This window comes from Prionailurus bengalensis, chromosome C1 (assembly GCF_016509475.1).
Source record: "Prionailurus bengalensis isolate Pbe53 chromosome C1, Fcat_Pben_1.1_paternal_pri, whole genome shotgun sequence".
NCBI lineage: Eukaryota > Metazoa > Chordata > Mammalia > Carnivora > Felidae > Prionailurus > Prionailurus bengalensis.
The window spans coordinates 97213146-97227287 of NC_057345.1; the positions used below are offsets into that span (position 1 = coordinate 97213146).

Consider the following 14142-nt stretch of genomic DNA (forward strand, 5'->3'; position numbering starts at 1 on the left):
TCACTCCCACTAGCCAATCGGTGGTCCTCGCTCTCGCCGAGGGTCCGCCCCCTGCCCGCTGGGGGCCAATCCCCGGCGAGGGAGTCGAGTGCCGGGGCTCGTTCCCAAGCGCCCGGCCTGTGACGGCAGCGCGCCGGGCGCCGCGCGGCAGAGGGGGGCGGGGCTCTGGATGAGGGATGGGCGAGGGCGGGGGGAAGGGAAGAGGGAGGCGGAGGAGGTTGCGGCGGGTTTGAAAGCGGCAGTTTCCTGGCAGCTTGGGCAGGCGTTGGTCTCCGCGCTCCAGCTCCGCAGCGGCCACGATCGATCCTGCGACGGGTCTACGCGCGCTTCTGCGCGCCCCCGACGGATTTTTCCCGTTCCGGCTCTTCCCCCTTCACCTCCCCGCCCCCCTGCTTCTGCCTTTCCCGCCGCTCCGCCGCGGAGCCCGGGGGCCAGCCGGCGGCCGTGACCCCGCCCGAAACCCCTCTGGAGCCGCCCGGGGACAGTTCCCCTCTCCTTTCTTCAGCCTCGCCCGGGGTGGCCCTCGCGCAGCCCGGCAGCTCCGGGGAGCGCAGCCGGGAGGGGCGTCCAAGGGGCGTCTCGGGGCTGGGAGCAGCCCGGCCCCAGCGGGCTGCGGTCGGGGGGGTGGGGGCGCCGGAGCGGCGAGGCCCCCTCGCAGGGCTGCACGGGCCGCCGGGCCCCCAGGCTGAGAGGGGGCCGGAGCGGCGCCCCCGCCGCCCGCGCGGGGTCTCCCCCATGGTGCAGCGGGGTTCGGGATGTCGAAGACGCTGAAGAAGAAGAAGCACTGGCTCAGCAAGGTGCAGGAGTGCGCGGTGTCCTGGGCCGGGCCCCCGGGCGACTTGGGCGCGGAGATCCGGGGCGGCGCGGAGCGCGGCGAGTTCCCCTACCTGGGGCGGCTCCGGGAGGAGCCCGGCGGGGGCACCTGCTGCGTCGTCTCGGGCAAGGCGCCCAGCCCGGGGGATGTGCTGCTGGAGGTGAACGGGACGCCTGTCAGCGGGCTCACCAACCGGGACACCCTGGCTGTCATCCGCCACTTCCGAGAGCCCATCCGTCTCAAGACTGTGAAGCCAGGTACGCCGGCCCTGCCTTTTCTGTTGCGGGGTCTGGGGGGGAAGTCGGGGTGGGCGTCCTGGGAGCGGCAGCCACTCCCCACCGCTTATCGCCCTGGGGAATCTTAGACTCCGTGGTTGCTCCGGACTCGCTGGCGAGGGGGAGGGGCGGCGATGGTGATTCCCGTTTTGCCGATGGGAAAACTGAGCTCTGGCTTGGCCAGGCTGCTCTGCAAGCTGTCATAGATTTGCAACCAGAAGCAATTTGGGTTTCCTAAACCTGTAGCCCTATCTCCTACCGAGAGTTTTTGACTAGAGGGAAAACCAGCCTTTTCCGTTCTCCTTTGTGAAGAAGGTCCTCCTGATTGTAGCATGTTCTTTGGAACAGTCTTACGCGTTTTCTAATAGGGAAAGAGGCTTTCTACTACTGAGGCACTTGGTGCCGGCGTTACTACCTAGCGTACCTAGGAGGGCTCAGCTGCTTCAGTGTTTCTTCTGCACTGGCAACACCTTGGAGCTGACAGCCTAACTCACTCGGTCCAGGTGGTTTCAGGTGTCTGGGTATCGATGCAGTACAGAATGTGGTATGTGGCCCAGCAGTGTGTTCTTGCGGGGAGCTGTTGAATAGTCTGGGTTTCTAAAGAAGACCTAGGTGCCTCTTTCGAGTCACATCTCTTGTAAATCTTTGATTTTACACCGATTTTGTTGACGTGGTGGGTGAGATGGACCCCTGTTGCCCTGGTGTGTTTCACGCGAGTAAAATCTGCTGCCAAGCACATTACGTTTAGGTTTCAAAGCATTGATCAGACTGCGTACAGTGAAACCCGATAGGATGCAATAGTCCTTCTGTATTTGTTATTCACGGCATTGTTCCTTTCGGCATTGGTTAGAACGTGGTTCTGTTTTCTGAGATGCTTGCGGGAGAGAGAGAGAATTATGATCACAACGTTGTTAGGAGTCAAACTAGTTTTGCTGAGCGTGCCCCACTGAATATATAGTGCATCAGAATATAATGGGCTGTTTAATTGTGACTTGGGCTAGAGGAATCAGTCCATCCCTTGACTGCAAAATGCTAGAAAATTCGGGAGAAAATTTTAACATGCTCTCTCCCTCTCCCATTGTTTTTTCTTTCTCAGCAGCTCACTTTGGAAATCTCTCTTTCATAGTCCTTGGGCTTAATGGGGACTGATGGTTTGTGGTGCAGTATACGTATGTGAGTATTGTGGGTGTATACACACATACACACACACACGATCACATGTCCCTGTAATCTTAAATGAAGGTTTTCTTCGTGTGATCTATCTCATCATGTTCATTTAAAGCTTATGGTTTATGTATGGTTTTCTTTTTTATTGTTAATTTGAATAACTTTGGCAGACTTGAAACATCTTCTGTATAGTTTTGCAAATTCAGAAATTCTTAACTCAAACTTTTAGAGTCATACGTCAAAGGGGGAGGGAAGGTTTTGGGGGCTGTAATGGCTGTAATCTAGGGAGTCAAGCACTGTCTGTAATATGCAAAATACTATATAACACAGCATTTACTAATCTAGATGTCATGTAGTTCAAATCCCATGAGTCAGGGAATAATGAGAACATCTGCATCATTGCCTTGTGTTTTGTTTTGATTAGTTGGGGCACGAATGAGAGTATAACTGTTATTTTCAAAAATAGTTTAAGATTTAATGGGAGGAAGTTGATGTATCCTCAAATTACTGTGATTCTTTTATAGACTGGGAGTATTGGTTTGGTCTGCATGCTATATATTTTCTCAAAGTTTATATCAAATTTGAGAAAATAAATCAGAATTTAGAGTGTATTCAGTAATACGGATTAGCTGTGTTGGATGAACATCATATGCCCCAGAACGTAGTTGACAGTTTTACAGTAATAAAATTCTGCCCTCTTGACAACCTCAGGCACTGTCCTACTTCAAATGTTTGGCCAAAAAAGGGGAATAATTTATATTAATGGGTTGAGCATATTTTCTGATCATTAATTATAAAGGTTCTGAACACTACATTTATTTTTTTAAAGATCTGCTCTGCTTCAGTAATTTCTAAAGGATACCACTATGTGTCATCTGAGTTATTCTTGTTTCTAAGCAAGTTGTAATTTAAAGATTTTAATTTCTCCAAGAATAGTATCCTTAGGTTTCTAATGGGCTCATGTTAAGCATTAGATTAAATAGTTTTCTTGAATGGCTATGCTAAAACATTTGTCATAAAATAGCACGATTTTTGCAGGTTAAGTACAAGATTTCAGAATTAAATTAAAGAAATTAAAGAGCCAAAAGAGGTAACTCCTAGAACTTTGGGTGTGATTAAAACCAGAATAAATACCATCTCCAATGGAGACAAAAATTTTATATTGTTAGGATTAAATTTGAAAAGTATGAAAATACGGAGTGAGGACATTTAAAAAGGAACTTGCTCTGCACGGTTTTTTTCCCCCATTTTATTTAAACTCTGAGAGAGAAATGGATTTTCCAATTTAATAAGGAATTGTAAAGTGTACTTAGCACTGTCTCTTGTCTTATAGAACTATATTCATAACATACCATCTAGAAACTAGCACAGTACAAGAATAAACGTAACCATTTTTGTGAGATGTGATATTGGTGGGGGATGATCTCACGTTCATTGTCTTCTGACAAAGTCCATGGCAAAGGGATGTGTATGGATCCTTCCGTATGTGTGTGTCTAGTACATGCTAAGGGGAGCCCAGCCAAAGCCAGCACCAACACCCGGGTGACTTGAGATTCTTTCTAGCAGCGACCGTCTTTAGCTTTGATTTGGGGCTTACTTTTTTTTTTACTTGCAAATTCCATTAAAGATTATAATAAAATAAACTCTTTAAATATGCTTCCTAATCCTAGGCATTTCTTGAAAGAATTAGGTAATTTCTTATTGGAATCTTACTCGTATTTAGTATTCACATAGTTCTTAGTGGTGAATACGTTTCTGCTTCTAAGATAGTCTTTAGTTTCACCCATTCCTTGGCCCAGCTGGTCACCTGTTTCTTAATTACAGCCCTGTCTTTTTTTTTTTTTTTTTCCTCTGCAAAGAGAGAAGTTTTCACTTGAATTTGAACTTTGTAGTTTCACAGTAGTAAAGGAAGTTGAACTTTAGACCTATGATGAAATTGTTTCATGATCTAGTCCTGTAAGCAGGATTAGTTTCTTTGAATTTATTTCAGAGCATATTTTTAAGCAATTTCTATTCTGATTAACGATAGAAGTAGTTAATTTGGTTCTCAATTTCTCCAGACTGTGAATGTACAGAGTTTTAGGGAATATTCACTTCTTCATATACATTTAAACACCTGTTTCAGTGGTTGCGGATTATGTGGCTTTTATTTCAGAGATTAAGTATTGATATAGTAAGTACATGAAATCCTTGTCTACTGCATTATTATGCACACTCTGCTTTCAACTACCTTATGTCTGTTACTGTATCTAGAGAAGAAAATCATGAGGATCAATGTTATTGTTTAAACAAACACTAATTTGAAACATCTTGTTTAATGCCAGTTAATCATAGGTAAAAGTCTTTGCCATTGACTCTTTGAGCGTCTGATTTATAGGGGAATTTTGTTAAAATGAGCACATTCCTAGAAATACATTCCCCATGGGTGGGGACACACTACTAGAAGCTTTTAAGTAAGGATGTTTGTGCTGTGCCAGTCATCAATAACCCTCCCTCCCTTTCTTTTCACTTTTGGATCTTTTTGTTTTTTTTGGTTTAGAGGGGATTTTGGGCTTGGGGGTTTTGTTTGGGTGGTTGTCCTATTTGAAGAAGGGGAGAGTGAGAGAAGTTAGAGTTTAATTGCTAGCCTCCTAGGTTTCCAATACAAAAAAAAAATTTTTTTTAACAACAGAAACTAGGGAACATAGCATTAAATTTTGATAAACCTTAAGTTGGAAACTTTCCTGTTTTCTCAAATTTTGGTAGCATTTTTTTGGGGTCTAAAATTGGTCACAAGTAATTGAAGTAACTTCAGGTTCTGGACTCTTCATTGACACCTTTGATTCATGTGAATTATGGGCTTTTGCCATAGACGCAGAAGAAACACTTAATATTTGGCCCCTTTCAGTTTTCAGATCATTTTTATTTCATTCAGCTTAATGCTAAAACTGGTTTTCGTAGAGCGGAACTGTGTTCCTGGGGAATAGAAATTGGTTTTCCTCTGAGATCCTGGGATGTGTTTTATAAAACCTCTTAATATAAGAGACAAATTTCAGTGTGTGTGTGTGTGTGTGTGTGTGTGTGTGTGTGTGTTTCCTGGTCTCTAATTTATGTAAGTTGATGATAAATCTGCATTTGCTCTAGTATCTGACTTACAAAGTCAGTGCATACCCTTCTCAGGTGAATAGTTTCATATAATATCTTTACTATATAACCCCTAAGTGCTTTATAAATTTTGTGAGCGCTTAGGGGTTTGGGGAGTATGTTGTAGGAGAATTTCATTTTTATGAGCCACTTCAGTATTTGGTACCAATTTCAAACTCTGCCAGTTTCCACGTCAATTTTCAGTTGTTCATAATTTGATAAAGGATACGTGTTTTGGTATGGAAGACTAGAATGGTGACTCCTTTAATTAATTAGTCAGTTTTGGTTCTCTTCTGAACTTTCAAGCAATAATTTCCTTGTAATACTACATTTTGGCATAGAGGGGAAAAAAATGCCCTTTATTTAAAACTGCTCCTGAGGGTAAAGTTTTCAGTGGCTCGGCGGCGAGTGTTGTGAGAGACGTGTTTGTGGGGAAGAGTTGCTCTTTTTTTTCCTTGAACAAATACTATTCAGAATGTTTCCCTGGAAAGGTGCTTATTTTACTTTATAAAGAGAAAACAAAGGATCAATTACTGGCACACATTCATTCCCTCAACAGACATTTGGTGGCGGTACCCCGTGTGAACCAGGGCTGGTGATATAAAAATATGAAATATAAAAGTGAATCAGAAATGGCCTGTCTTCCGAGAAGCTCACACTTTTATGGGAGCTTAAGATTCCATTGGTAAGGACTATCTGTAGGAAGCGTTTTCCCTTTTCCACTTTTCCCCTAGTACCTAAATAAAACTCTTTAGGTCAGTGTGAGTATGAATTTTGGTGGAAGCTACACTAGTGGGTTGCCAAGCACACTTCTAAAAGCGGTGCGGGTTTACATGTTAGAATTTGGGTTCTCAAGTCATTCCAAAAAGAGGGAAATAAAATATAGACACAATTATCTTTCGAAAAGCCCTTAGTTAAATTGCTTTCAAAATATACTGTATCTGTGTTTTATTTACAGCGTATTTTATACATTGTATTGTGCCATTTGTAGGATAGGTACTATATGTCTTGTTTCCACTTACGCTGAAACCAGTTGCTGTGTTGTGGTTGAGCACCAGATGAAATAGTTGGCTCGCATTCAAGAGTTGTTTTGTTGTGTTGTGTTTCTTTAAATAAAACCTATTTCTGGCATGCTTGGGTGGCTCAGTCGGTTAAGCATCTGACTTCGGCTCAGGTCATGCATGATCTCACAGTTTTTGAGTTCTAGCCCGCGTATGGTTCTGTGCTGACAGCTCAGAGCCTGGAGCCTGCTTTGGATTCTGTCTCCCTCTCTCTCTTCTCTTCCTCTGCTCATGCTCTGCCTCTGTCTCTCTCTCCTTCAAAAATAAATAAACGATAAAAAAAAAATTAAAAATAACAACACCTATTTCTTAATTTTAAGAAATTATCCCCATCTGGGTGTGCATAGTGAATTTGTAGGAGTTAAATGTGTACATGTTAAATGTGAAAGAACATTTCCTTTTTGTGGCTTGTTAGGGTCTTTGCCACCTGCTCTTATTTTCTGCCTTTGCTACCTGGGGAGAGAATTGTAAAGAATTTTGAACTTACCCTGGCTTTGAAAGATGGATGTGTTTTCGTTGAGTGCAATTAGTATCCTTTTAGTAGTATGTAAGAAGCAGAAGAGAAAAACATGGGGCAAGAATATTCAATACAGATAGGTCTACAGTATAGTCTATCTCAATAGTGTGCGAGTATGTGTATAAAACCTTACTTTGTATAAATGCACAAAGACAGCATTATAGAATAATTGGAAAATGGAGAATCATACTAATTGTTTAAGTATGTAGGTAGTTCTAATATGAATCTTCTTATAAGGTTTTTTTTTTTTTTTAATTGGAGCTTGAAATGTTTTTCTTGTAGAATAATGTTGGTGAAGTGCTTAATGCTATTTCTACCTTCAGCCTTATTCAACTCATAATGTAATGAGTATTTTTATTTAACCCATAACGTAGCTGAAATATTACCAGTAGTACTGTGCTTTATGGTAACAGGCTTTCTTGTGTTACCTTGGAAGCCTAGCCGATTTTATAGGAAAATGCAATTTCCTAGTCTAGTAAAAAGGGAACTGGAAATAGGTTTCCACCTTAACTCCCCCTTCTCTTTTGTTACAGTCACAGTTGACTGACTTCCAGAGAAGAGGGTCATACCAGATGGAGGGTCATATATCTCCATCCCCCCCCCCCCCCCAATGTGTTCTGATGCATCTGCATTGCAGTGGTTCCCAGGAGCAATTCTGCCTCCCTCCCCGCTAATTTCAGTCATCCCATGGTGGGGATGCTTGGACTACATTTTGCTGGGGAGCCACCTGAGTGCCCCAAACTTTTTTGTGATAATGTATTTGCGGTTCAGGGCTTTTAAAGTATTATGGAATGCAAATTGGAAGGAAATTTTGCTTCAGATTTATTGAAATGAGCATCTATTCTATTTGGAGGCCGTCCCTCTTGTTTTGGGCATGCATTATGAACAGTAACTGACTTACTTAATTAAAACTTTCTAGCATCTTTGGCTCTTTGCTTTTTCACTGTGGAGATAATTTTAAACACATAATTATTTTTCTTGCTTTCAGGAAGTTTGTGAGAGGGTACCCTGTTTGTCATTGTTGTTCTGATTAGGAATTACTTGTGACTATGAAAAAGTGGGATTTTACTGCACATGATGGACATTTCACAGAAATAGTTTGATGGAATGAAAATACTCTGAAAGGGAGGGAAAAAAGAAGCATTTACTAGTAAGTGCTTTATTTCTGACCTTAGTCAAATAATTAAGTGAAAATGGCATTTTTTTCCTCTAAAAAAATAATTTTTAAAAATCCCCTTTAATGGAGTAGCCTTGGAGATCTGTTACTCTTTGGATATGGTTATCCAGTTTGCAACAGGTATCCGGTAATAGGTAGGTCAGATCTCATCAGGAAGGGAAAAAAAAAATCCTAATTCACATGTCAATTTCTGTGTTTGTAAGGATTCTTTAGCAAGTGACAGAAACTACTGAGGTTAATTTAGGCTAAGAAATTTATTGGCTTACGTACATGAAAATGCACGCCTACGGCTAGCTATAACAGCTAAATTCATGCTCTCAAGTGATGGTCGTTGGGACTATTACTTGGCTCTTTTCCTCTGCGTTGGCTTCTTTTTCAACTCAGATCTCCGTGTAGCAAGAAAGATGGTTCTGAACCCCCAAGTCACACAGAGTCCTTAAAGCTTCTCATCTTTGTTCTGGAATCCAGTAACAAATCTCATGCAGGGACTTTGTGCCCATCCCTTGGACCAGTTGTAGAGAGAGGGCAGCATGGTACCCTGATTGGTCAGGCCTGTGTGAGATGTCTACTGCTGCAGCTGGGAATAGAAAGCACAGTGTGATTAATAACTGTTCTAGAACCCCAGGAGATAAGGGATGGATAGTTCCTCAAAAGACGGGATGCTGGCCTCTTTTAAAAGATTTAATCTCTCCTACTTTGAAACCAACAGCAGTACCCAGTTGTCATCAAGCTGTCGTTTTTTAAAAACCAGATAGACTCTAGACCCAAACTGAGGCACTCTCATTTTACTCAAATAGTTTATTTAAATATTACAATTTTTGGAGTTTTTGATTTAAAAGTTGCTTTTATCTAAATGGTCTTTAAGAGGTCAACATCCTAATTTAAAAAATTTTTTTAAGTTTATTTTTGAGAGAGAGAGAGAGAGAGAGAGAGAGAGAGAGAGAGAGAGAGAGAATGAATCTGAAACAGGCTCCAGGCTCTGAGCTGTCAGCAGAGAGCCCAACAACCAGGCTCGAACCCACGAACCATGGGATCATGACCTGAGCCGAAGTTGGATGCTCAACAGACTGAACCACCCAGGTGCCTCAATGTCTCATTTTTTTTAATGTGTGCATTTAAAAGTACTGGTTGTAGTTTTTCGTTTTTCTTTTCTTTTTTTTTTTTTTCTTTTTAACATCAAGATTCTCTGAACAGTGCTGCTTGTTCTTAGGTGGATGGGATACTTTGGAGGATCGTTTAATTATCTTTGGCAGTGAGAAAATGATTTTTTTTTATAATCTTTTAAAAAAAAAATTTTTTTTTAACATTTATTTATTTTTGAGACAGAGAGAGACAGAGCATGAACAGGGGAGGGGCAGAGAGAGAGGGTGACACAGAATCGGAAGCAGGCTCCAGGCTCTGAGCCATCAGCCCAGAGCCCGACGCGGGGCTAGAACTCACAAACCACGAGATCGTGACCTGAGCTGAAGTCAGACACTTAACCGACTGAGCCATCCAGGCACCCCGAGAAAATGATTATTAATCTAGTTAATGGAATTTTTAAAACTTAAGATTATTGTACCATTTGAACATGAAATTCTAAAATAATTGCTTTCCAGGATATTTTGCTTTTAAGACAATGGTCTTCTTAAATATAAATTTAAGGATGCATTTTTATTGTATTTCTAAGCGTTTCCTAACAATACCTTTCAACCATGATCTCAAAGAAGTCAAACATAACGAGCCTACTACTTCACTGACTCTTTGAAACACTCTTACACTTAAGCGTGTACTGTGGTATCTGTTTAATCGCCTAAAAAGTTACTTGCAAACATTGTAGGATAAAATCAAACTACCTTTGTTTTTTCCAACCTCCACTGGGGGTATTTGGAGTGGAAGCTGAAAATTGGAAGAGGGGTGGATAATCCGAATATCTTTGCACACTATTTTTACCTTCTTGATTACCATATAAATATCTTCAACTTGGTACCGTAAAAATAATGTTAATATCAACCTTCAGTTGCCATGAACAGTAGGAGTTTTGCAGTTTGGCTCATCGTGGTCTGGTAGTTTGTATCTTTCGTGAATGTTGAACATTGCCAAACTAATGGTAAATATTCTGTACATCAAAACCAGTATTCACGGAATTGGGTGTGATTTATCAAGAATCATAGCATGATTTTGTATTTTCAGATTAGTTTATGTCCATCTTGGGACGTCTTTAGACCATATTTGGAAAATCACTGCTTCTACTGCAGAAGTCTATTACCAGAGGTCAGTATTAATCCCATATATTGATTGATTAAACCATGAAATCTGTTAAAATAATACAATTTCCTTACTTCTGCTCACAGAACTGTATCTTAACCCATCTCTATAGCTTTGGGCAAAAGAACATTTTGTTAAAATATTACTAATTTTAGCTACGGATACTTTTCACTAGTTTCAGTGTTTTAAGTTGGAATGTCCATACTCCTTAAAAATTTAGTTTCCTTTTAATAGAGTTAGAATTGCTAACTAGAGCTATCTCATAGTGAAATGCTGGTGAATGAAATGACCCACCAGCCTTCCTTTGGTGCCACCTCTAGGGTGACAACCTTGCCCTGGGTCTAATAGGAATATTCTGACTTGGGGACTTGTTGCAAGAATACTAGCTGCCGAGTACTGAGTAACATCGTATGTCTGTATGTTATACACCCACCTCATCGGGTTTATAAGGTTGTGTGTGTTGGCGTACATATATTCCTGGAAAGAACTTTGTGTGTTGTCATTCTCTATGAGTCAGGTGTTATCCTCTCTCTTCTACACGTGAGAAAACTAAGGTGCAGAAAGATGAACACACTGAAGGTCTCAGACTCACGAGGAGGACTGTGAACTGAAATAACTTTTTTTTTTTTTAACTTTTTTTAATGTTCATTTATTTTTGAGAGAGACACAGTGAGTGGGGGAGGGGCAGAGAGAGAGGGAGACACAGAATCGGAAGCAGGCTCCAGGCTCCGAGCTGTCAGCGCAGAACCTGACACGGGGCTTGAACCCACGAACCGTGAGATCATGACCTGAGCTGAAGTCGGACGCTTAACCGACTGAGCCACCCAGGCGCCCCTGACCTGAAGCAGCTTTGAGTCTTCCCTCCTCACTTTCCAGATAGAAAATTATTTCATTGTGTCTGGAGAATCTGCCGTACTTCCTTTTTCTCTATTAAAAGGAAAAACCCCCACGATTTTGAATTGTTCGAGTGGGTGTTAAATTCAGTAAAACATTGGGCAAGTACTTAAAATAAAAGCTTCGTTGCTTCTGTTTCTAAAGTTTGTGGCAGTGCAGTTTAATCCGTATAGCCAAACTGCGTGATGAAGTAGTTATTCCCAAGAGTTACCAATCAGACAGAAAGTTAGCATTAATTCTTGCTACTGTTGTAAGATACTGTTCTCAGCAGTTCTATGTAAAGGCCTGGATACTCTTAGCATAAATATACTTGTGAAAATTGTATACCTGGTGCTGCAAATAATACCTTGTTCTCATGTTTCGTGTCCACTCACTCTGTAATTCACTCACCAGGAAGGTGTTTGTTAACACACACATCTTGAGCCAGGTGGCCTAAAAAATGCTCTGATGAATGTACACCTGAATAAATTTTGGAACTCGGGATTTTTTTATAAACATGCAGACTCTGTTCAAAGCATTCTTTGCTTTTAAATAAAATTCAGCTAAGCTAGATAGAAGAACAACTCATTGTATTCAAGTAGATCTCTCTGCTTCCAGGCTTCAGGAACTACACGCTAAGGTGGTTCCATTGAAGAGGCAGTGAAAGCAGGTCGTGAGGTATTGGCACCTCTTAGTCTTTAAGTGTTTGTGCTGTTATGTTTTCTATTTGGGCTTAAAGTCAGCCATTCAGCTGGAAGGAACCATAGCAATCCAACTAATACCCTTAGTCTACAGGTAAATAAATTGAGGCTTAGCAATGGCACGTAACTCTGCTCAGGAGTCGTAGCGCAAAGCTGGCAGAGCAGGGACTAGAACTCGGGTTGCTTTTATTTTGGCTTCTGGCAGAAGCATTTCTGTAGGAAAGTTTAGTGAAGCTGGTGGGGGAGAAAAAAAGAAGTAACCTGTTAAACATCTTCTGTCTCTTTATGAGATCTGCCTGATTTTGGAATTAAGTGTCACAGGCCAGACTCGGTCTGTCATGCCATCCGCATGCAACAAGTGTTGTTATGGTAGAGAAGGAGCTGGAGCACAAGAAAGACTTTTAATCGTTATATATAATGTCACAGTTTTCCAGGGCATTTGGAGCCTTACGTAATGCAGTAGTCTGTGGTTAAGATCTACACAGCCAGACAATTGTTGGCTGGTGTAACAGCTGTATGTTTGAGTATTGGTTCTTGTTAGTTGTTTTTAGCTTTGAAAAATTATTTCTCCTCTCAGAAAGATCCTCCACAAGGCTTTCACTGGAGTCCTTCTGAATGGGCGCCCTGTATGGCAGACTCGGGTTTCTCTTCTTGCCCTTCTCGGTGGGGTAATAGTACGAGTCCGAGTTAGAGCCGGCTCCACTTCTGTTTTTTTCCCTCGGCCTGACAAGGGGATGCAGTGGAGGAAAATGAGTTCTTGGGCTCGGGACTGCTCAGGGATGTGGTAGAGGCACCGTCAGGGGCACTTCTGGCTCAGGATCCTTGAGCTTGCCTGGCTGGGATGATGGTTGACGTGACTGAGATGCTCCTGCTGAGTACAGGACAAGTAGATGTCTCGGCCCACAGAGACCTGGCCCAGCAGAGAAAATACCCACCTGGGTGCGACAACACTGAAGAAGGGCGTCTGGGTGGCAGCGCTGGGGAGACTGTCTTTATTAGGTGTGACTTATGGGAACGGTGACATCTTGCTTGGGCCCTTGGTGTGTCTGTGAAAGAATAGCATAGGTATCTGCTGTCAGCCTACCATACATTCTTGCAGTATTGGCCGGGGTAAAGTGCAGGAAACAGAAAGGGATGCAATACAGGGAATTAGTTGCTTAGGGAATCTTTGAAAGGGCTAGAGAGCTGGGCTCAGGCCAGGAATCTGGGAGCGACTTCTAGGACACCGTGGAACAACCTGCCATGGGAGCTGTCCCGTCTGCCACTGTCAGGAAAGTGGCAATCAGGAGGCTGCCACTGCGACTAAGGCAAGAGAAACCACTGCCTGTGTGATGAAGGGGACCATAGCAGCCACTGCTGTTGCCATCATAGCTGCTTGAAGTCTGGAATGTGGTGTCTGGCCGGTGCCGTGGCAACTTCTTGATGCCTCTGAGCTGTTGACTAGAGGCTCCCCAATACCCTTGAAGCTGGAGCCTGGACGCTGATACGCCTGTGACCTTCTTTGCTAGCTGAAGACCGCTAAAAGCCACAGGCTGGTGGAGCTCTGCCTTGCTTCTGCCTTCTGTGTTTTACGTCCTACGTCTTCATGGTGGAACCAAATTTTCAGTCCGAATACTAGTCGTAAAGGAACCTGGAAAATAATAGTTTTTCGTTTTCCAGCCTCTGCATTTCAGGAAGGCATACTATAAGCAGGTGAATGCTGCATGCCAGCTGATGATCCCCACACATCTTTTTAAAGATCGTATTTAAATACACTTTAACCCTTTCCTGATAACTCATTGTCATTTCTGTGAGCTCCTTTTTTTGAAAGGGCCTTCGTTGGAATGATCACAGGGCCGATGGATTTTAACATCTCTGTCTTTGTACTAGCTCACGTCTGTCCCACCTCCTGCCCCTGCTGCTGAGATATCTGTGTTTTATATCACTTGATCTCCACCTCCCCTACAAGCCGTAGGCATCCAGGGCAGGGAGAGCACCTCAAATGAAGCAACAGATTCATAGGCTGGTCAGCAACCTGTGATTTCCGTGGCCTAGAAAGATGAATGGAGCCAGCGAGAATCTTTCCTGGGGATGTGAACTCAGACAGAAAGGAAAGAATTTCCAGTGAGGAGTAGGGATTTCAGCTGAGGGGTTTTGCAGTGGTGCAGTGGAGTTGGCCGTACTCTTTTGCAAGACTGATGGTTAAAT

The 14142-nt window shown here is 42.7% G+C and overlaps 1 protein-coding gene across 3 annotated transcripts in view; it reads left to right on the forward strand.

Annotated features, from left to right (window-relative positions):
* Positions 1 to 201: 201 nt before the first annotated feature.
* The window catches only part of MAGI3 (membrane associated guanylate kinase, WW and PDZ domain containing 3), a 248819-nt gene continuing 234878 nt past the window's right edge, over positions 202 to 14142 (forward strand). For 2 of the 3 annotated variants that reach the window (XM_043575875.1, XM_043575876.1), the window contains exon 1: positions 204 to 1071. In XM_043575875.1, coding sequence (XP_043431810.1) covers positions 756 to 1071 — 316 coding nt within the window. In that variant the 5' untranslated portion in view covers positions 204 to 755. Of the gene's footprint in view, positions 1072 to 14142 lie in introns of all 3 variants that reach the window. The other variant, XM_043575877.1, reaches the window with a different exon arrangement.